Raw genomic sequence first — 24,019 nt, 5'->3', positions numbered from 1 at the left:
AAATCCCAATTCTAATCCAATCCCAATCCTAATCCCGATCCAATCCCAAAATAATAATAATAATAATAACAACAATAATAATTGCTTATAGCTTCTAGGCAACCTCCTGCAGTCCACATCCAGTGGCAGGTGGGTCCAGAAGCAAAAGTGGGTAGAGCAACAAAACTTAATGGCCTGACACACCCCTCCCTATCCTCCATTGAGACAAGCAACAAGCATTTTCAGAGCTCAAGCAGTAAGGGTCAGGGGGCAGCTGGCATTGCTCACCTGCCTTCCAAACGCCAAGTAACACTGCTGGTTCTTGAGAGGGAGAGAGAGGGAGGAATGGGGAGCCTGGTGTCATGTGGACACGGTGGCAACAGAACAAGAGACTTCTAAAAGTAGAGCATGGACACTTGTGAGGCGGTATTTGACCAACCTGAGTTAGCGCAACAGGGCTTCCCACTCCCCTCCCTCCGTGCATGCCCTGCGCCATCCCCAAATCTGCTCAGGAGGGCTGGGGAAATAACAGACCTAGAGGGTGTGTGGGAGGAGAAGAGATTTGGACTCATCATGCAAGGAGAGATCCCCGCACTGACAGAACCTTAGTGCCGCATTGAATGCCACTCTTGGGCCCCATCGGCACTACACAGTCGTGGCTTCCCTCAGAGGGCCCTAGCTCAGTGGAGAAGGTGACTCAGTGGCAGAGCATCCACTTTGCATACAGAAGGTCCCTGGTTCAATCCCTGGCATCTCCAGGTAGAGGTGTGGGAGATCCCTGAACGAAACCCCAGTGAGCCGCTGCCAGTCAGTGTAGACAGTACTAAGCTAGATGGACCAATGATCCGACTGGTATGAGGCAGCCTCTTATACGCCTACATCCTTCATGTACAGCGCCAGCTTCAGGAACCCACAGCATCTGCCAGAGGGTGCCGTTCCTGAATACACGAGCCTGTTCATGTACAAGGGCATTTATTTATTTATATTATTTATTTAGGATCCAGCTGGCCGTGCCTGCCCAACCCAAGCGGAGCTTCAATTTAATAATCATTCTCAAGACTCTTGTTTTGGACCTCTGTGTAATTCCAGCCTTTATTTCATACCATTGTTAAGCTTGCTTATAATATATATATATATATATATATATACATATATAATATATATATTTTATATATAAAGTAGAATGCAGGGAGGGGAGACCTTCAGATATATTTTTATAAATATTTCTGTATGTTCCGCATACAAAACAAAATATGTACATCCACAACAGATAGTGGTTCTGAGCTGGTATTGATCCTGGCAGGACCGTGCATCTTGCCCCCAGTGTTTCGAGGAGGCCTGCCGAAAACGGACAACTCTCTGTAGCATCTGGGATTTATACAGATCCCTCCGAGGGGTCTTGACTCTCAAGCCTGTAGCAAGCACACACACATATGCACACTCTTCTGGGACTGACTAGAGTTAGACTCAGGATATCAGCAGATAAGAATTAACACCCAAGAACATGGCAGACATTCATGAGCCAGCTTTCGATTTCATAGCTGTTCTCTGACTGCACACTCAACTTTGCAGGTCTGTCTCAAGGATAGGAAAGTTGTGGCCTTCCAGATGTTGTGGAACTCCCATCATCCCTGGCCATTGGCCGTACTGGCTAGGACAGTGGCAGCTAGTGGCTCCACCTCAGTAGGGCAGTGCAATCCGCTCTGGGTTTTAGTCTGAATTTTCAAGGAGCTGAACTTTCATAGATTCGTAGAATTGGAAGGGGCCTATAAGGCCATCAAGTCCAACCCCCTTGCTCAATGCAGGGATCCTTTCAGGAAATTGGAGTCCAAAACATCCTGAAAGCCACAGTTTTCCCATCCCTGACCTATGTAGGCCCTGCACCAGAGCGCATTCAATCCAAAATTCCCTCATCCTGATCATCATGTGGTTCTCTTCCACATAGCACTTGCTGTAGATCCCAACATCTGGTTATTTTCATGTCTGCAGTAGTCTATGTCCTAACAGTCCCCCCAAGGCTGAGGGAAAAGTTCCCAGAGAGGTTCGTGCAATCAGCAGTCGCGGTTGACAAGGCAGGCACTGCTTATCTGACTCCAGGTAAACTGCCATCGCTGGGGCACAAAGCATCATGCATGATGGGGTGGAGAACCTGACAGCACCCAGAGGTTACCAGATTACAAATCCCATCACGCCTGACTAGGGATGCCAGAGAATTTTGACAAAAATGGAAGCAGAGATTGCTGATGTTCGTTTATGCTTCCATATCTGGAATCAATTCGGCGGGGATGCAATGGGCATTCACTGTTGTTGTTGCTCTCAGTACACAAACATCATGCAATCTATTACATTTTCCCTCATTTGCATTGCTTTTCCTTTGTGTTGAAACAAATGGGGTAGAAAAATGTAAGGACAATGTAATTTACGTAAATAACATAGTTTTGGGTGGAAGATGAACTGCAGTGGAACGGAAACAGTGCTGCATGCAACAGGGCAGGACAGAAAACGAGGCCTTCTTACATCCCTGTGCCTGACCAAAGGTCCTGCTATCTGGAGCTAATGGGAGCTGGCATCCCACAACATCTCAAGGGCCACAGGTTCCTCACCTCTGATGTATGTACGGCACCTGTGTGGCTGTTTTATCCCCTCTTTTAATTCAATTTGCTCGCCTCTTCGGGGGTGGACAAAAGAATCCCATTATTGTCCCATTATTATTTTTTAATTCATGCATGTGAGAATTTATTTATTTATTATTTTATTTATTAAATTTATATACCGCCCGACTAGCGATAGCTCTCTGGGCGGTGAATACTCGAAACACATTTACCTTCATCTAGGGAAGTTTGAACAATAATGCTTGAGAGCTCCTGGTTGAGGGTCAGGGATGAGCAATTCCTTGAACGTCTGGTGTGGACATTTACCATCATTCTCGACTGACTGGGGTTGCCCACTGTGATATTCAGTGAACTCCTCTCCACCCCCTGCTCTGACGTGGGTTGCTTGTGACAAACAAATGCCATGTTGCAGACCAGTGGGAAGTGGTGGCTCCAATGTCAGTGGGGGGGGGGGTGAATCTTCTCCAGGTTTTCATCTGAACTTTCAAGGAAACTTTGCAGACTTTGCAGACTTTGCAGGCAGAATTACTGGGGGCAGGTGGGCTGCAGACATGGAATCTGTTTTAGACCCATGGATGGAAAAGGCTGCATGGAAGAACCACCAGGCTCAGGGTCACTGCCCTTAACAAAGATGGCGGCCGTGGTTTCCCTAAGGGGATGATGTCTCTGCCGCCATCTTTGTTGATGGCACGCGTGCGTGCTATGCGCACACGTCTCTGCCATCAACTAAGATGGCGGCAGGGGCTTCAGTACCTTAGGGAAACCGCAGCCGCCATCTTCGTTAAGGGCAATGGTAAAAGACAGCAGACAGGTAGGTGGGGGTGTGGGGGGGGGCTGCAGATCACGGAAGGGGAGCGGAAGGATGGCTGAGGGCCCCCCTGTAGCTCCAGGGGCTGTCGGGCCAGTGCCCCACCTGGCCGCCCTTTAAAACCGGCCTGCTCAGGGTCATAACAACAGAGCCCTAAGCACCAGCCCAAGATTGTACCAACCTAAGTACCAACCCAGAATTCCCTCCCTGCACATTCCATTTCGAGAAATACTACTCCTGAATCCGGAGGCTGCATTTGCGTATCATGGCTAATAACTGGTCCCTTGAGGGGTGAAGCCAGGCCTGGTGCCAGCATCCAGCATGATCAGGCAACTGTTTTGCCTTTCGTTCTCTTTCTTTCTGACATTTCACTAGGACAGTGCATGTGCTGCAAATGCCAAGGTTGCAGCAACCTGCCATCTTTAGGGCTCAGAGGCATTCTAGTGAAAAGAAGATGGCATGTGGCTGCACCCTCCACTGTTGCTTTGCTTTGCAATGTGCCTGCTGCCCTAGCAAAAGTATGGAAAGGAAAGAGCCTTCCAGGCTGGCAAGGGGAGCCCCCAGAGGGTGCCATGGGCAGGGCTCCTGGAAACCTGGGTGAAGGCTGTCCTTTCAAAAACCAAGCCCAAAATGCAAAGCAGGGGAGGGGAGGGGAGGCAACAGTGGGACTACCTGCTTATTAAGCATGCTTCCTGATTTGTTTGCAAGGAAGTTCCATGAGAAGCAAGTGTTATCCCAGACTCAGAGTGCATTTCCCTGTCACTTTCCTTTTCACAAAAAGTCAGACCGTTCGGGGAAATGTGCTTGTTGCACCAGACCACTACGTCAGCGGCAATTGCGCAACTTGAATTTGCTGGGCCGGGATTGAATCCCACCTGCGAAACAAGCAACAGTCTGGAAGTGCCCCAAGTCTCTCCAGTGAGGTTTTTGCCCTCCCGCCTCCCACCAATTAAGCCACAAGGTTTGGTGCCTCCTGCTGGACATGCGGTGCAACTGCAGGAGTCTCTGAGGAGGAACACAGCGGCGTGCAAGAGGACGCAAGAAACAAACGCGCAAGCAGTCATCCTGAAAATAGTGACAGCCTAGAAGTGCCCTCAGTGGGAGCTTATGTTGGGGAACAGGGCTCGGCCCTTGCCTACCACCACTTCCTGCTGCTTCATCAACTTCTCAGAGAAAAAATGCAAATGGACTGCCTTCAAGTCGATCCCCACTTATGGCGACCCCGTGAAGAGGGTTTTCATGGTAAGCGGTAGTCAGAGGGGGTTTCCCATTGCCTCCCTCTGAGGCTGAGAGGCAGTGACTGGCCCAAGGTCACCCAGTGAGCTTCGTGGCTGTGTGGGGATTCGAACCCTGGTCTCCCAGGTCGTAGTCCAGCACCTTAACCACTATGCCACGCTGGCTCTTTCTTAGAGTAACCATCTGTCAAAAGTAACCGCTTGCCCCAGGCCATTACAGTCAACCCTAGAAAGATGCAATGATATGGGGCAAAATACTGTGAGAACCTTTGTCAAAGAAGAAGTTAAATGTGATGGGGGTCGAAAGAAAGAAAGAAAGAAAGAAAGAAAGAAAGAAAGAAAGAAAGAAAGAAAGAAAGAAAGAAAGGAAGAAAGGAAGGAAGGAAGGAAGGAAGCATTTCCTTTGTCAGAGATCAAATGTCGTTTTCTCTGGGATGGCCGTCTCCTTTTCCTTACAACAGAGAAACAAAGGCTTTCCTGTGTTGACTTCCATCATTCTTACCCCACTCCTGGCAACACCAGTTCCCCACTTCCTATTCCCACCCATAGCACACACAGAAGGCATCAATGTAGCCAGGTATTGCAAAAAAAACAAAAAACAAATGGCGGCTGGCCACTGTAAGAATGGAGTTTGGCCTTCTGGGTTATTTTGGCAAGTGAGATCTCATCCATCAACCAACGCCGTCTGTTTGTTTAAGTCATGCCTTCTTGACCATTTCGGGGAGAGCCTTCCACTTGTTACCCAAAGGTGACAATGTTTAAAGGTCTGATCCTTCAGATGCTGCGATGGCTTTCTGATAACTGTTTATTTTTTAAAAAGCAAGGCAAACGTTGTCTAGGGCAGGGAAGATTTTTCCCCTGTCCGAAAAGTGTTTGGGGAAAAGTGGCGTGGGCTTCTCAGTCCGTCGGCCCGGCGAGGGGCAGAGCTGCGCAGAAAGGCCCTTCATTTGCACACGTATCTCTCGACAGTCCTCTCACACTTTTTGCAGGTGACGTAACAGCACCAGTGGTACTTGCAGTGGCACCTCTCCACCACCTTGTCCATGTAAGGGTTGTAGCCACGGCCGCAGCACATGAGATCACAGCTGTCGCTGCCATTGGAAGTTTTGTTGCATTGCCTGGAAGAAAGAAAATGGCGTGAGTTGGGATACCAAGGGCAAGTGAAGGTTGCCTGAAGAAGCCAGTCACAAAGCCCGTCAGGCACCTTGTGAGATCAGGAGCTGGAAGGGAACCAAAAGGTCACCCAGTTAAAAATAGGGCTCAGCCAAAACTACCTCCCCCTGGAAGGACTTTCCCTATTGGGCCATAGCTCAGTAGTAGAGCATCTGTTTTGCATGCAGAAGGCCCCAGGTTCAATCCCTGGCATCTCTAGGTACAGCTGGGGATGTCCTCTGCTTGAAACTGTGGAGAGCAGCTGCCATTACTGAATGGCCCAAACGCCTGACTCAGTAGAAGGAGGCTTCCAGAGCGTGGAAAAGTTACTTTTTTGAACTACAAGTCCCATCAGCCCAATCCAGTCGCCATGCTTGCTGGGGCTCCCATATGTTAATTGTCAAACCAAATGTGTGACATCCCCATGACCTGCAGACAGAGAATACATGATGCCTATAGAGGTGCCTCTGCTGAAGTTGCATCACTGATACAGGTCACAGAATCCTGCTTTCCCAGGCACAGGACGTGGACGCAGAAATTGGAGTTGGGCACCTTGTTGCAGATGCTCAAACCTCCAAACTGGATTAGAGTGATGGAGTCATCAGATCAAGGGTGCATTTAGAAAGGAAGGGGCAGGCAATTACTCCCCCCCCCACACACACACACTCACTGGCTCAATGTACTGAATGTCTATTGCTATAAACATGTTCCAATGTTTCAAAAATATTTCAGGGTCCATATGAAGAGGTGTGGAAATTTTTGCCTCCTTTCAAATGACATGTTTAAGGAAGCCATCCTTCAAGGTGATCCTTGCACCTTGGCAGCAGAAATTGTTTCTCTTTTCAGCCAGAAAAGTGCAATTCTGGGGGAGGGGATCACCCTTCAAAATGTTACATTTGCAGTGATTGTAGGAATATAAGGAGGTGTTTTATACTAGATCAGACCATTTGTCTATTGAGCTCAACATTGTTCATCTTAGGGGGAGCCAATGAGATGCCATCAAGTTGTTGTGGGTTACAACTCGCATCAGACCGAGCATGGTCAGGGGTCAGGGAGGATGGGAGTTGTACTCAGGGATGGGCAAATTCTGTCAATTTTGGATTCTCTCAGTTTCTCATTTTTCTGGCCTTAATTTCAGTTCTCCACATTTCCACAAAAATTTGCAATTTGTTTTTAAAAAAACACCCTAGGGGCTGCTACCCTGCTGGCTCTGCTCTGCTTCACAAAATCACCACCCATTCCCTTAGAGCTCACCAAAAGCCTTTTACAAGCCTCCCTCCACTTCCACCACTGCCCAAGCAATGAGGATGAGGAGCTGGTCCAGCAGTGCGGTAAAGCAGAATGAGGCCAGAAGTGGTGGCTGGCCTGAGGATCGGCGGCACCTGCAAGAGCAGATTACCAGGCCAGCCGGTCACTGCTTCTGGCCACCTTCCTGCACTGCTTCTCCTGCGGGACTGTCTTCATTATAATTGCCCAGGCAATGGCAGAAGCAGTGGATCCCCAAGCCAGCCAAAGAGGAGGAAAGTGTCCAGTGGCAGCACCTGCTCGTCTGGGGATCTGTATCCTGGAGGCAAGGCCTCCAAGGCTGGCAGGCCAAAGAGCCAGCGGAGCTGGGGGGGCTACTGTGGCTTCTCCTGGCTGTCACCCTCTGCAGCTCACCTGGGCCGCCCAACCACCACTTCTTGTCACACTGTAGTTCACAGTGCCACCTGCCTGGGCCCAAGCGAACTGCAGCTTGGCGACATTTTTACATGTTTAGGTATTATGGGCGAAAAATACTCATGCAAGTTCATCAGCATTTTTTGTGCAAATTTGCCCTGATATGGACATTTTTTTATGCCATTTTCCCTGCCCCGGGATGGTGGGAGTGGTAGTTCAGCAACATCAGGAGGGCTAAAGTTTCCCCATACGTGGGGTATTGTTTCAGAAAGTGCAAATTAGGCGCACACACGCTAACTTAATCAAATTTCTCCTTCATCCCTAGCTGTAGGCTAAATCAACTGGAGGGCACCATATTAGCTACCCTGGTCTGTGCTGAATGATCTCAGGGGGAGAAGAGCCCCTCCTACCTGATCCTTTTAGCTGGAGATGCCAGGGCTCAAATCTGGGACCTTTGGCAAAAAACTGGTGCTCTGCCACTGGGCTATTGCCCCACTTGTAAAACTTTGGCAAAGCCCTTAAACTCACCCCTGCACCGGCTCACCCAATTCCACATGCAGCAATGTGTTGCCCACTCTTGACCGCAGTCCAGACTGCAGCCCACCTCTGTCCTGGATGTACTTTCTGGCTGCAGTTCCATGGCTGCCTAGAATCAGCAATGGGTGTGGAAAAGCTGCGGGTCTTTGACATCACTGCCAGAAGAAGCCTGGCATGCTCAGTTGGTTTGGAGAAAGGAGTAATTTAACATCAGATCAGGCTGGTGAGGAGGAGGGGAGGGGAATGGGGAGGGGGGTTGGAGAGGGTCCTTGCCATGGACCACAGCATTAATGGATGGAAATGAATCCAAAGAGATTTATATGAAATTCCTCATGAGGTAATGCTTATGAGAAGTTATGGGATTAATGAAGTGCTGAGATCTCATTCTTGGTCTGTCCTTTTATTTATTTCTGACTCAGCCTGGCTGCCCGTCTGTTATTGCAGATTTCAGTTCCTATCCAGGTTCAGCTTTTTTCCCTCCTCCTGGCTCTCTTAAGCTGACCCTTCTCACTACCCACTTTTTTCACTGGGGCGTGGGTGGGTGGGAGAAGAGATGCATGTAAATATTTACAGATCTCTGGAAGGCTCGGCAAAGCTCATTCCTTGCAACGCACTCTGCAGCCTTAGAGCCAAAACCGAGGACTTGCGACCACAGGCTGTGTGTTTGTCTAGCGTCGGACCGAAGGCATCGTGAGATATACACCCGTGCGAGCCAGAACGGCCTCCAGCAGAAAAACCGCCGCACAATCCCTCCAACACAAATGAGTCAAGAAAGACAAATATTTGGAGCAAAGGTTCACAGGCTTAAATAGGTGCACAGGGGAAGGGAAGGATTCAGGAAGAACGTTTGTGATCTGCGCAACTTGCACTTTCACAAGTGTTATGTAATGTTTGTTCCGCATCTGCAAGGTGACAATCCCTTTTGTGTGCTTTGCAACTCCCTACCTATTGACATTAGCTGACCCTTGCTGTTATAGATACTTGCTAAGAATGTTTAAAAAAAAAAAAATTCAGCAAGCTTATCCAGACATATAATTCCGTTACCTATATTTGCTTTAAACGTTTTACCACTTTTACCTGTGTTGTACTAATAATTCGTTTGCATACATTTGGGTTTTTTAAATAGTTTTGTGGATTTTAGCTGTGTTTTATCTGCAGTCTTATGTTGCGAGCAAAACTTTGACATTTATTTATTTATTTATAAAATGTATACCCCACCCTTCTCCCACCGGAGCCCAGATTATATAAGCAGTTTCTCAATCTTTCTAAATAAAAAAAATAGAAATCCTCACTGCTACCTCCGCCACCACCCTAGCCAGAGTCCTGAGCCTTTCGCAGCCACACAACAGGCAGCCATTCTGGAGACAAAGCAATTCCCCATTCATTCCAAGAAACGGCCACCCAGTCAAATGTATGATTGCCATGCAGCTGTAAAAGACCAGTGAGGGAGCTATCCACCCTCATCACATGACAATCATAATGTTTAAACTAGGCCCAAGTCTAGACCAGGATCTGCTTCCTTTGCACACGTACAGACCTGACCGGGGCCGGAGCAAGGCATGACTGGGCCCTTGGGCACCAGCCTGCCCTGGGCACGCGGCTCCTGCCTGTTCCACCTACCTCTCTCTTGTCTCCTGCTGCTGCACGTGGTGCATGCACAGGGCTGATGGCAGTGGATGCTTCTCTAAAGGGCTGATATCCCTGCCACCGTCTTGGTTGATGGCACGCATGCACGGTACACTATGTCCACACATGCCTGCCATCAACCAAGATGGCAGTAGGAGCACCAGCCCCTTAAAGAAGCCTCCACCGCCATCTTGGTTGATCGCAACCCTGTGTGTGCAGTGCGCACAGTGCGCAGCAGCAGCAAAAGTCAGGAGAGACAGGTAGGTGGAGCGAGCGAACGGGCAGGCAGCCTGGAAGCTCTCTCCCGGCGATCTGTGGCAGGGACTCTGCTGTGGCTCGCGGAAGGGGAACGCTACTCCCCCACCCTAAGAAGGGGACTTTGTGGGCCATGGGGCCCTCAGCCAGGGCCCGACCTGGCCGCCCTTTGGCACCAGCCCTGGACCTGACACCCTTTCTGTGATCGGCTCCTGTGCTCTTTGTGTGCTTCCCATGGGCATCTGGTCAGCCACTGTGGGAAGCCAGATGCTGGACTGGATGGACCTTTGGCCTGATCCAGCAGCCAGGCTCTTCTGATGTCTGCATTCCAGATAAGAACCCCTCTCTCCCTTCTTCAGTTTGCAAACCCTTCTGCTCGATTCAGAACTTATTTCCTGCCCATTTCTTTTGCTTTCTCCAACTTCCAGATGGTTTAACAGGGGACCAAAGATCAGATCATGCTAAACAACAAAACAGCACAGATGAAGCTGCCACACCAAGTCCAAATATTTATCAATTTATGCCAGAGTAGTTTACTCTGACTGGCAGTGGCTCCCTAAGATCCCTGGTGGTGAGAAGTCCTCCATAGATACCGGAGATTCTCCTGGTCATCTGAAATTACCTGGAAATACAATCCACACAAAGCTGCCGTGTGCTGAGTCAGACCACTCCTCATCTAACCCAGTACTGTCGGCTCTGATTGGCAGCAGCTCTCCAGAGTCTGAGAGGGACATCTTTCTAGTCCTGCAGATTGAGGTACTATTAAGATGCCAGGACTGGACCTGGGACTGGGACCTTTTGCATGCAGAACAGGTATGTGATCTACCTCTAAGTTTGGGAAAAGTGACTTAATACAGCAATAATCTTCAGTTTAAAATCCAAAATGAAGTAACCCCCTCCTAAGTTCAATTTAAAAGGAAAAAAGATTGTGCCAAAAAAAGAAGACCCCCAAATAGAAACTACTTCATCTCATTTCCTTTTCTGACTGCTGGGGTTTGGGCACCAAATGTCCTGCACTGGCCCTGTGAACATCCTCCACACAAATGCATCCCCAAGGACAGTCTGGACCCATCATTTAGCTAAACTAGGGGCAGAGCCAAAACAGCCTACCCTGTTTCGCCTCCCTACTCAGGGGCAGAGAAAGAGGAGTGGCCAATTTATCTATGTATTTATTCATTTATCTTGAATAGGCATGGCGCCAGCAGGCGGACAGGTTGAGCCCTGGCCGGGGGGCCCTGAAGGGCCCCTCCTTAGGGCGGAGCTCCCACTCTGCGATCTATGCCAGCACTGCATTGTGGGACCCAGCAAACCGATGCTGATGCAGATCGCAGAGTGGGAATTCCTAAGTGCCCCCCAATACAGGTGGTGCAGGCTTAAATAAGCCTGCACACCCCACCTACCTGTTGCAGCATTGTGCGCGCCCTGCACACTGTGCATGCCTGCCTGCCATCACCTAAGAGGGCGATGGCGGTATCCCTAAGGGGTTGACAGCCCAGTCTCCATCTTGGGTGATGGCAGGCATGCGCGCACAGTGTGAGGGGCATGCGCACTGACGCGGGAGGTAGGTGGAGTGGGCAGGAGGTAGGTGGGGCGCACAGGTGGGCCTTTTTAATCCCTACACCATCTACTTTGGGAGGGGGTATCGCGGCATAGAGTGCTATGGGCCTGGGGCAGGCTGGCGCTTAAGGGCCCAGTAATGCCTGGCCCTGATCCTGAAGCACTGGGGAGGGCATACATAGCTTTTAACTTTCTTTTGTTTTCTTTCACAGCTTAATCAGTGGAGGCAGGTCTATTTGAGCAGATGAGAGCTAAGCTCATTCTGCCCCCAACCAGATTCCCACCGGCCTGCGCTCCTATTTGCTCCTGTTGGCTTCCTCCCTTTCCTTAGTCTCAGCGTTGTCCTTCCAGAACTTGAGCAGGCAAGAAGACATAACTAGAATTGGCTGGCTTTGCCTGCCGTCAGCTCTGGCTCCCCCTACTGTTGGCCTCCCAGGTTTCTGCCCTACCAGTCCCAATGGGCACCAGCCACCACTGAGTCTAATAAGTGTGATCTCTCTCTCTCTCTCTGCACAGTGAGTGGATAAGTGAATGAGTGAGCAAGCAAGAGCTCCTTGGGGTGGCTGCTAGCCAGCTGCCGGCAACCACTATTCTCAGAAGATGCGGTTACAGTGTTATGACTTTCATCAAAACACAGTGCCCTCCCAGCACATTTCGGAGAGGAAAATAATGGGGGCTGATCATCAGCTGGCCCAAGGAGGTCTCTCTCTGTGTCCAGACTGGTGTTGCTTGTTTATTCTTGCAGGGTGTATTTTGCAACATGTCATTGGCGCAATAATAGGGCATGAGTGGTGGATTTATACTAGACTCTCCACCCATCATTCTGCTTCATTAGCTGTCCTGCGATGCTTCCCCAATGCCACCTCATTATTGCTGTCTGGAGGGATGCCCTTGCACAACAGAAGCGGGACAGAAAAACAAGCCGGCAGATTTGTGGCATGACAAGCGACAGGATTTCAGCAGGAAGTTAACATGACATGCACCGAAAACAAAGCAGTATGTCCACCCTCACATCGTTTGAAGGCACAAACAGCATTGACAGCAGGATTGTATATAACTGCCCCGATACCATCGTGAGCACAAATCATCATGATGCACAATGAAAAGGATACCTGAAGGGGCCACCACTCTCTCACTGTTTGGAGAGGAAGAGAAAGAGAGAGGGGGTGTGCACTTGTTAAACTTGGGGCATGTTTAGCAGAGCCAGTGTGGTGTAGTGGTTGAGGTGTTGGACTACGAACTGGGAAACCAGGGTTCGAATCCCCACACAGCCATGAAGCTCACTGGGTGACCTTGGGCCAGCCACGGCCTCTCAGCCTCAGAGGAAGGCAAAGGTAAGCCAACTCTGAATACCACTTACCATGAAATCCCTATTCATAGGGTACCCTTGTCGGCCCCTTCCAACTCTACTATTCTATGATTCTGTGATTCTATGGCAGATTAACTTGGAAATGAATAAAATACCTAACTGGAAATAGACAGATTCTTTCATCCTGATAAAAATGTATTTAATAATTGCTAGAAGCTGAGGAAGAGAGCCAGTGTGGTATAGTGGTTAAGGTGTTGGACCATGACCTGGGAGACCAGGGTTCGAATCCCCACACAGCCATGAAGCTCCCTGGGTGACCTTGGGCCAGTCACTGCCTCTCAGCCTCAGAGGAAGGCAACGGTAAACCCCCTCTGAATACCGCTTACCATGAAAACCCTATTCGTAGGGTCGCCATAAGTCGGGATCGACTTGAAGGCAGTACATTTTAGCACGGAGAGAAGAAGCTATTAAAGGTAAGCCCCTCTCCAAAACTGTTCAGGGTAACCCCCCCAAAAAACCCTTTCGTTCAATTTGGTCCCATTTAGGCCATTAATACGATACCAGTTCTACATTACAGAAAGTTCAGCTCACCCTTACTCTGGCTTTGCCGGAGGGATCCCCAAACCTTAGCCTGTTTTTTATGGCAATCCTATGCACGCTTATTCATCATGAGTACACTAGCAGTGGCTCTCTGAGACTTCTTTCATGCAGAAGTCTTTCCCAACCCTCCCTGGAGGTGCTGGAGATTGAACCTGGGACCTTCTGCCACTGAGCTACAGCTAGAGATGTTGTAGTATTCCATCGGAAAGGAAACAGGATTGGAAATTGCCATGATACACATGTTTATCTGAGGTCAGGAACGGAAATCATGCCAGCGAATATTAGCAGTATTTCACTGACATTAATTATGTTACTTTTTTGCCATAGCAGATGGCAAGACGAGTCACACAGGTTAGCAAAAGCTGAACTGTTAGCAGAACGGAAGCAGCACTAATTGTGATGAACATAGGGTGGGATGGAAATCTCTGCCTCCTTACATCCCTGGCTATGGACCTTCCCCATAGCTGTCCCACAAGCCTATCCACTGTCTAACCTAAAAGGGATGCCAAAAGGTAGGCCTTTTATATTTCCAGATTGATTGCCCATTGAGCACTGAACCCACTGAACATGGTTGGACACAGAAACTGTTCCGCCCTTTCAGTTCCCTTATCCTTGCTTTGTCTTTTCTCTCCCCTGTTCTCTGTTCCATAAACTGCATTCTTATCTGGTATCAATTATTGCTTATTTGAAAAAACCAATGGAGGACGTTTTAGGAAAGCTGGGAGGATAGTGTAAGGAAACTTCAACAGTCTCATTTAAAAGATAAAGTTAAACAGGGTTTTCCCTACAAGGAAGTTCCATTCAAAAGCGGAATTGGAACCATCTTTCTCCCGGGTAAAACACATGCTCGTTATTGACGATCATAAATCGATGGAGCTGTTTCACGAATCAGTTCCTGTCAAGATTTATTTTCCTCTCCAGATCATTTTTCTTTTGCTTAACAAGACTGTGGCAGAGATAAAAGTAGTGTGTGTTTGCGGGGGGGGGGGCATCGATCTATGTGCTAGCAGTGGCCCAGCACAAACGTAATTCTCAAGACACAGACTTATTCACCAATTCTTTGTAATTAAAATCATCGGTTTCCATCTAGGCCTTGTACAGTTTGGCTGTTTACAGAATCTGGGCTATTTTGGGAAGTGTATAGCAGGCTAGGCGAACACATCATTTTAACAGATGGGAACAGCCAGTGTGTTTGGGAGGAATAGTTGGTAGAGCTATCATTGCTGCACTCCAGCATCTGAGCCTTAGGTGATTGCCTCACTCTGCCTAATAGAAGGGTTTATGCCAGAGAACATTCCATTGAAGTGCATCCACTATTTTTTGTCCTAGGGCACTTCCAGGCAACCAGTTTCTTGAGTGTTCATCCTGGTTTGTTTGCAGGGGAATTAGACAAAGCTGGTTATTTAATGAGCATTCACTCTTTGCAGGGAGGTTAGATGATGTTGCATCAAAGGAAATTTCCCCAACACTTCCCAGTCTTTCAGGGAGGCAGGCTTGTTGCACGAGACCTTGCAATCAACTATAATTGCACAACCTGAATTTAACAGTATGCAATCAAATCCAAATCACATCAAATGCAAAAAAGACAAATAAACTTACAAGATCTGAACAAGGTGGTTTATATCAGATGTTATTGGAGGTCGCTGATTCATAGGGTTGCCATAAGTCACAATGGACTTGAAGGCACATAACAACAACAACAACAATTAAACCCCACTCAAAAAGAGCAATAGCCTGGAAGTTAGGGTTGCCATATTCCATTTCCACAAATCCGGGCAGGCTAATTTGCATATTATGTAAATTATTTGCATATTATGCAGATTATTTGCATATTAATATTTGGATTGTCCAGTTTTGTTTTTGTGCCTAGGAATTACCACCAAAAACTGGGGAAAGATGTGAGAAATCTTTTTTTTAAAAGCAACATTTTCAGCCTTAAATGCCTAGACTCTAGTTTCCAACACTATTAATTGATTGATTAAGAGGATTTATATCCTGCCCTTCTGCTGTTAAAAACAGAGCTCAGCACAGCTTACAAAATATAATAAAAACAATAAAAATACACAATCAATATAAAAATATAATAAAAACACAAAATAGCAACAAACATAAAGTAAGTCAGGGCAGCAGTACAGTTAACCATATACGATATATTTCAAAGATGTGGTGGGTGGAAAAAAACAAGAAGCCAAAATGTTAGGAAAAGGAGTCTTTCACACCACATGCTCAGTTCTAAATACTGTTGCAGCAAGTTTTGCAAGTTCCTCCAGTATTCCACTGGTGCAGGCACTCAGACATTCAAAGTATCTGTATGTTTCTTAGGTTTTATAAAAGCAGAGCTTTGCTTAACTCAAAATTTCTTCTCCCTTTGATCAACCACATCTACACAGGTTCCACCTCTATACTCAAAATGAAACTGGGCTTGGAAGTGTGCAACAACCCCACACATACCTTGCTAATTAGATTACCAATGCCAGGATGTCTGTCTTATCGACTACTCTCCTGCTCCCCCCCCCCCACCGGGCATCATGAAAGACCCAGTCCTGGGCTCAGAAAGAAAATAAATATCTGGTCCTCTTCAAAGTACTGATAAGCCTCTTGTTTTAATTGAAATAATAATTATAAATTCTTGTTCTTATCACTAATGGGAGTTAATTATCTTGCATATGCTGCTGTTGCTTCTATGGCTGTGAGGTTAAAGATAAGTGAAATGCAAATAGGAAAAAAACAACACAAAAGGCAGTATCACTTTCCTAAATGTAATACCATACCAACCACAACAAGATTCCTATGAGTAAGGCAGAAAACTCAGCATCCCACAACCAGTCAGGATTCATAACCAAAACCCCAAACTAAAAACATCCTAGCAGCCAGTCAGCCAAGGTCACAGAAATCCCCATGCAGCACAACCTGACCTGGGGACTGCAGTTGATGCAGAATGCTGCAGCACAATTGCTGACATGAGTGAGATCCTATCAGCTCATAATACCCCTGCTCTGAAATCTGCATTGGTTGCTGATTTGCTACCAGGCCAAGTTCAAGCTGTGCTTTCCATGTTATGGGTGCCACATAGTACTTGTTCTGCTCTTGTAAGAAATCAGTCCTGTTAAGTGGCAGCACCTACACTTTGGAACTCCTTGCCTACTCACATTAGGCAGACGCCTCTTTTCAGCACCTGCTAAAATCAGTTTTCTTGAGGCAAGCCTCTCCAGGCATGTGGAAGCTGTTGTGTTTTTAAATCTGTTTTTAACTCATTGTTCGTTTTATTATTTTGAATGTTTTTAAGTATCTGTCCTTAACGCTTTTGCCAATAATTTTATTGTTTTAATTCTTTCTGTAAACCGCTTTGACATTTTTTACAATAAAGCGGTATATAAATGTTGTAAATAAAAATAAATAAATGTTGGAGTCACTGTGGCCCTTGAGTCTCTTCCCACTTTTAGGAACCAAGGAATCTGCCTTATACTGATTCAGGCCATTTCGTACCATGATTTCTTAAATGCAATACCATACCAACCACAACAAGATTCCTATGAGTAAGGCAGAAAACTAAGCATCTCACAACCAGTCAGGATTCCTAACGAAAAACCAAAAATATGATAAATGAAGAAATATTTATATAAGCATGACTATCAAATTATACAGCCACAAGAGTGGCTGTATACTATAGTCAGCGGGGATTTTTCGCATTCTGCAATGTTAAATGGCAAATAACCCCCCATGCCATTCTGATGCTTCCCATAAGCTCATTTCAAAACAAAACCTTACATAATTTATAGTCCTGAACTCAGAAACGCTTGCTTAACAACCCTGTCAATTTTCATGGCGATACACAAAACAGTCAGAGAGAATAGACAGTTCAAAGTGTAAAAAGAGAGAGAAAAACCTCAGAGCCCTTTTGGACTTTTCTCTCTGAGAGTTATAATCTGTTGTCATTCATTAAAAATCAACCATGTTCACAGAGTACCAGTAATCCTAATACTGACGTTGCCCCATACTCTGACCTTCATCTGCTGCAGTTTAAAAGTTTAAAAAATGCCTGGCTGATTTTTAATTAATTTAAGAAATTTTGGCTGGGACCCAATCATAGCGCAGAGCATGCTCAGTAAGGACCAACTGTCAGTGTTCTAAAAGCCTCATAGCTGCTGGGCTTGGCTAATAAGAGGGCCACACCCACACCAGACTTGATTTCACTTGAGACAGTCATGGCTTCCTTCAAAGACTCCTGGGAAGTGTAGTTTGTGAAGGGTGCTGAGAGGAGACTCCTATTCCCCTGAGAGAATGGTTTAACAGCCAGCCGCTCTGACTGAAGGTCTGTGAGAGAAACAGGGCGTCTCCTAGTAACTCTCAGCACCCTTCACTAACTACACGTCCCAGGATTCTTTGAGAGAAGCCATGATTGGCTTTGAGCCATGGCTTTGAGAGAAGCCATGATAAATTGTTTTAAAAAGATGTGTTTTTAAATTTGTATATTTGTTTTTAATGTTTTTAGTTATTGTAAACCGCCCAGAGAGCTTCGGCTATGGGGCGGTATATAAATACACTAAATAAATAGATAAATAATGATTGTCCAAAGTGTAATAGAGGCCTGGTGTGGATGTGGCCAGGGACAGCTTTGTTTTAAATTTGGGTAGGAGGTAGGGTTGCCAGGTTCAGGGCCTGAGACTGATCCTGTATTTTTAGGAGAAGAGAAAGTCAGCCAAGTGCAGGTGTTCTTGCAACCCTGTAATGGGAAAAACCACAAGGTAGAATTCTCCCTTCCCCCTGCCCAACTGTGAAAGATACAGAAGACGTCTTGGTTGGCAGGCCCAGCCTGGTCAGTTTTACCTATCCTAATCATGATTGCATAGGAGTATATCCTATACGGGTAGCACTGGGGGATGAGGTTTCAGACCCTTGGCCTCTCAATTGTGGAACGCCACAGGGTTCTATCCTCTCCCCCATGCTATTCAACATCTATGTGAAACCGCTGGGAGCCATCATCAGGAGTTTTGGGTTGCAGTGTCACCAATATGCGGATGACACTCAGCTCTATCTCTCATTTAAGTCCTCACCAGAGTTGGCTGTGAATGCCTTGTCCAAATGCCTGGAGTCCGTAAGTGGATGGATGGGAGAGAACAGGCTGAAGCTAAACCCCGACAAGACCGAGGTGTTACTCGTGGGTGATAAGAGAAGGTTGGGAAATTTAGACTTGGTGCTTAATGGGGTGAGATTACCCCTGAAGGACCAGGTCCACAGCCTAGGGGTCATTCTTGACTCCCAGCTGTCCATGGAGGCTCAGGTTTCCGCAGTGAGCCGGGCAGCTTGGTATCAATTACATCTGGTACAGAGGCTGCAACCCTACCTTCCTGTACATCTGCTCCCACGAGTGATACATGCCCTGGTCTCCTCTCACTTAGACTACTGTAATGTGCTCTACGTGGGGTTACCCTTGAAAACGTTCCAGAAATTACAGCTGGTACAGAATGTGGCGGCACGCTTGATAAAGCAGAGCTGTCGCCAGGATCATATCACCCCAGTGTTGGTAGATCTACACTGGTTACCAGTTGTTTACCGGGCCCAATTCAAGGTGTTGGTACTGACCTTTAAAACCCTATACGGTTTCGGCCCAGTTTATCTGAAGGAACGCCTCCAGTATCACCAATTATGCCGCCAAACAAGTTCAGCCTCACAAGACCTTCTCTCGGTCCCACCAGTGAAAACAGCCAGGCTGGTGCGGACCAGAGAGAGGGCATTTTCGATCGTGGCCCCCACCCTCTGGAACTTGCTTCCTTTTGACCTTCGACATGCCTCCTCCCTGATGGCTTTTCGCCGAGCCTTAAAGACCTGGCTATTCAGGCAGGCCTATGGGATTTTTGGGGTGGACTAGTTTTTATAGTATATTAATTGAAAGATGGTTTTAGATGAATTGATGTTGATGTTGTGATTTGTTGACTGTATATTGTTTTATATTGTATTTTATATTGTTGTACGTCGCCCAGAGTGTCCGTTAATTCGGACAGATGGGCGACTAACAAATAAAATTTTATTATTATTATTATTATTATCCGATTCAACTCAATAATCATACAAATGATCAGACCTGCCTTTTCCCTCCTTCCCCTTTCCTCCCTTTCTCCTTCTTCCGCTTCCCTGCCCACTCCAGCCCTCCGTCCCTCCCCCCCAGTCAGTTTTACCTATCCTAAGCATGATTGCACGGGAGTAAATCCCACTGAACTCAATAAGCAATAAACATGCAAACGACCACATCTGTCCTTCTTCAGTCATCTTCTAACCGCCCAGCGGAACTTATAAGGTTGTTCGGTGACTTTTACACTCTGGTCCTCAGAACGCAATAATACCATGAATAGCCCGCTGTAATGAGTTTGCGAGACACTTCCAAGATAAGATCACAAACATCCGCCGGGACCTTGACTTCAATATTGTAGCAGTTGAGCCTAATGAGGTGTCCGGAGCACAGTCCTGTCCTGTTTTATTGGATGAATTTCAGTTGGTTCAGCTCGAGGACGTGGACAAGGTGCTTGGACAGGTGCGGGCGACCACTTCTGCTCTGGAACCTTGCCCCTCATGGCTAATAAAAGCTAACAGGAACGGAACAGCCGGATGGGCCAAGGAGGTGATCAATGCCTCTTTACGAGAGGGAGTGGTACCACTCTGCCTGAAACAGGCGGTGGTGAGACCGCTCCTAAAGAAACCCTCCTTGGACCCTGAAAATCTTGACAACTATAGACCGGTAGCAAATGTTCCGTTCCTGGGCAAGGTTTTAGAGCGTGTGGTCGCTCACCAGCTCCAGGCTCTCTTGGATGAAACTGATTATCTGGATCCATGTCAATCGGGCTTTCGGCCGGGGTTTGGTACAGAAACAGCCTTGGTCGCCCTGTATGATGACCTCTGTCGGGAGAAAGACAGAGGGAGTGTAACTCTGTTGGTTCTCCTTGATCTCTCAGCGGCTTTTGATACCATCGACCATGGTATCCTTCTGGGACATCTTGCGGACTTAGGAGTTGGAGGCACTGCTTGGCGGTGGCTGTGCTCCTACCTCGAGAATCGTCTCCAGAAGTTGGTGCTTGGGGAGCATTACTCGAGTCCCTGGATACTCCAATTTGGGGTCCCACAGGGTTCAGTTCTGTCCCCCATGCTCTTTAATATCTATATGAAGCCGCTGGGCGAGGTCATTAGGAGATTTGGAGTGCGTTTCCAGCAATATGCTGATGATACGCAGCTCTACTTCTCCTTTTCATCTTCTTCAGGTGAGGCTGTTAATGTACTAAACCACTGCCTGGCCGCGATAATGGACTGGATGAGAGCTAATAAACTGAGACTCAATCCTGACAAGACTGAGATGCTGTTGGTGGGGGGGCTCTCTGCCCAGATGGTTGATGTCCGACCTGCCCTAGATGGGGTTACACTCCCCCTAAAGGAGCAGGTCCGTAGTTTGGGGGTCTTATTAGATCCGCTCCTGTCACTGGAGGCTCAAGTAGCCTCGGTGGCACGGAATGCGTTCTACCAGCTTCGGCTGGTAGCCCAACTACGACCCTATCTGGATAGGGAGAACCTTGCCACAGTTATCCATGCTCTGGTAACCTCTAGATTGGACTACTGTAATGCACTCTACGTAGGGTTACCTCTGAAGACGGTTCGGAAACTTCAGCTGGTGCAGAATGCTGCGGCCAGAGTTCTTACTGGGACAAAAAAAATTGATCATATAACACCTGTCCTGGCCCAGCTGCACTGGCTACCAATATGTTTCCGGGCCAGATTCAAAGTGTTGGTTCTTACCTATAAAGCCCTTAACGGCATTGGACCGCAATACCTGGCGGAATGCCTCTCCCGCTATGTACCTACCCGGTCGCTGCGCTCGACGTCGAAGGCCCTTCTCCGTGTCCCAACGCATAGGGAGGCACGGAGAACGATAACTAGAGCTAGGGCCTTTTCAGTGGTGGCCCCCGAACTATGGAACGCCCTCCCTGATGAGATACGCCTGGCGCCTTCTTTGTTATCTTTTCGGCGCCAGGTAAAGACCTACCTCTTCGCCCAGGCATTTTAAAAATTTAAAAATTTGAATTTAAAATTGAAAATTTTTAATTATGTTTTATTGTGTATTGTATTTACATCCACTTGTATTTTAACCTGTTTTATTATGCTGTACACCGCCCTGGGAGCTTATTGCTATAGGGCGGTCTAAAAATGTAATAAAATAAATAAATAAATAAATTATCCCCTCCCCCTCCTGCCTGCTCCCCTCCCAGTCCTCCCTCTGCCTTTCCACCCCTCCTGCCTCCCTCTCCTCCCTTCCCCATCCCCTGTGGTCATTTTCACCTATCCTAAGCATGATTGCCTGGTGTGTGTGTGTAAATCCCACTTAACTCAATAAGCATGCAAATGATCAATTCATTCTCAGCAAACTTGCACAGGATCCCATTTCTTACCTCCCGGATTAAAAAGCAGGGAAATTCACTAATAGGCAAAAAACCTTGCGGTTTAAGAATGTACCTATAGCCCACAGATATTTCTACCAAACTTTAAAAAGCAGGGAAATTGGGCAGCTATAGTTAATGCACCAGGGGAGCAGGAGACCTGAACTCCTCTCTGAGATATTGTACTGCCCTACAAAGTCGTCAAAATGCAAACACAATTTGGGTTGGTCTTTCACAGTCCAATCCACTTGCTGTGTAGCTTGGAAGAATTTGGTAACATGTGCCTCTGAGCATATGGTGAGTGGTGGCAACACCTGTAATCAGCCCAAATAATAGAAGATACGTCCTGTGCTGATCTTGTTTTAGCCGGGAGGAAGCAACATTATTAAGACAGTTGATATAATTCAGATGGTCACTTTAAATATGTCTGATTTACTTTGCAATTTTAGTGAAGTTTTCTATAGGAAATCATCTTCTTTTGCTTTTGTTTCTATGAATATGTGAAGTACAGCAACACTTTGCAAAATTTATACTAAAAAAACTCCAAACATAATTGTGGAATAATGGCACTGACGTCTGCAAAATAATCTCCAGTGGACTTCAGAAATGTCTCAATTTGCACAAGATAAAACAGTGGGAGGTGAAATATATTCTAGCAAAATGCTAGCTGTGCTCTATGTTTTTAATTGATTGTGAACACCTTGCCTTAAATAAAGTGGTTTAAACATAGCAGGTTGAAAACATGCATCCTCTTTTTTCCAACAACTAGGGCCATTGCTAAAGTAGCAGCATATTGGAATCAGTCTGATTTTACATTAAACTGCAGTTTCAGGTCCAACTGTTAATGCACCCAAAATAGAAATAGACCATAACCTCCAGTTTGAAACAAAAAAGGCTATCTTCACCATCATATTACACTGACCAATAAAAAGGCTTTGAAATTAATAAAAATAAATTTGACACAGATTTCTAGGATGAATAATGAGGGAAATAAAATTTTCTAGTTTAGATTCTCTGTAGAAACATTAGTAACACAGGAAAGAAGCAAAGTAAGAAGAACACCAACAAACATACAAAAATTTAATTCTCCATCTTTGGAGATGGCAGGTGTTGCCACCACCCACCATATGCTCAGAGGCACATGTTACCAAATTCTTCCAAGCTACACAGCAAGTGGATTGGACTGTGAAAGACCAACCCAAATTGTGTTTGCATTCTGACGACTTTGTAGGGCAGGACAATGTCTCAGAGAGGAGTTCAGGTCTCCTGCTCCCCTGGTGCATTCACTATAGCTGCCCAATTTCCCTGCTTTTTAAAGTTTGGTAGAAATATCTGTGGGCTATAGGTACATTCTTAAACTGCAAGGTTTTTTGCCTATTAGTGAATATATTTATTATTTATACAAACTGTAAAGATATTTATAGTGCAATCCTAGGTTTATTTATTCAGAAGCAAGTCCCAGCGTATTCAGTGGGGCTTACTCAAACTGGGACAGAAACGCAACCTCAAGTGATAAGCAACATATGGGATTAGCATTGCTTTTACAAAAAGCAAGTATTGGGAAGGTTTTCAAAATACTGCCCAAGATCTGACTCCTGCACACAAGAGGAAAAGAAACTGAAATGTATATACTTACCCAATTTATGAGATTTTCAGATAAATGAGAGGGGGGGGGGAAACCACCATTTTGTTTTCTAGACACTGCCTCAGGTCAATGAAACTGAAACAATCCTGGCTTCTCTGATTGGCTGCAATGCTGAACAGGCGGGGTTAAAGCTACAAAGTGCTATAGTACAGTACTGTTTAAAGAAAGATTTAACAGTCAGGGGGGCGGCTGACGTTTTTATGTATATCTCGAGAACCAGACCACCTAGAAACTTAATTTTTAAAAAAAATTAAAGGTGAGAATCCGGGTCACCTAAGGGGCTAGCCGGGCGCCGGGTGGCATGCAAAGAATCCGGGTAAAACCCAGCTAACCAGGCAATATGGCAACCCTACTGGAAGTGTCCTGTGCTCACTAGGCTCCTGAAGAAACAAAAGACTTCCCAGCACCAACACCAATGTGGGCCACACCAAGGCAGTCTCCAGGGCTGGTCCAAAGCCAGAATCCAAACAAGCAAAGTCCACAGTAAAGGGGTCAGGGAAGAGGCAAGGTCACAGCAGTCCAAAAGTCAGGGTCCAAGCAGTCCATGGGCAAAGGAGGTCAAGGGGTAGGTCCAGGCTAGTCCACAGTCAGGTCTGGAGTCAACAGGAGACCAGCAGCCAGGCTAGCT

The 24,019-nt window shown here is 46.7% G+C and overlaps 1 protein-coding gene across 3 annotated transcripts in view; it reads right to left on the bottom strand.

The window, feature by feature from the left end:
• Positions 1-1,084: 1,084 nt before the first annotated feature.
• Positions 1,085-24,019, bottom strand: part of WNT11 (Wnt family member 11) — a 73,268-nt gene continuing 50,333 nt past the window's right edge. For all 3 annotated transcript variants that reach the window (XM_061629047.1, XM_061629049.1, XM_061629048.1), the window contains one exon: positions 1,085-5,752. In XM_061629047.1, coding sequence (XP_061485031.1) covers positions 5,578-5,752 — 175 coding nt within the window. In that variant the 3' untranslated portion in view covers positions 1,085-5,577. The remainder of the gene's footprint in view (positions 5,753-24,019) is intronic.

This window comes from Rhineura floridana, chromosome 5 (genome assembly GCF_030035675.1).
Source record: "Rhineura floridana isolate rRhiFlo1 chromosome 5, rRhiFlo1.hap2, whole genome shotgun sequence".
In the NCBI taxonomy this organism is placed as follows: Eukaryota; Metazoa; Chordata; class Lepidosauria; order Squamata; family Rhineuridae; genus Rhineura; species Rhineura floridana.
This window is presented reverse-complemented; position numbering and strand designations above follow the sequence as displayed.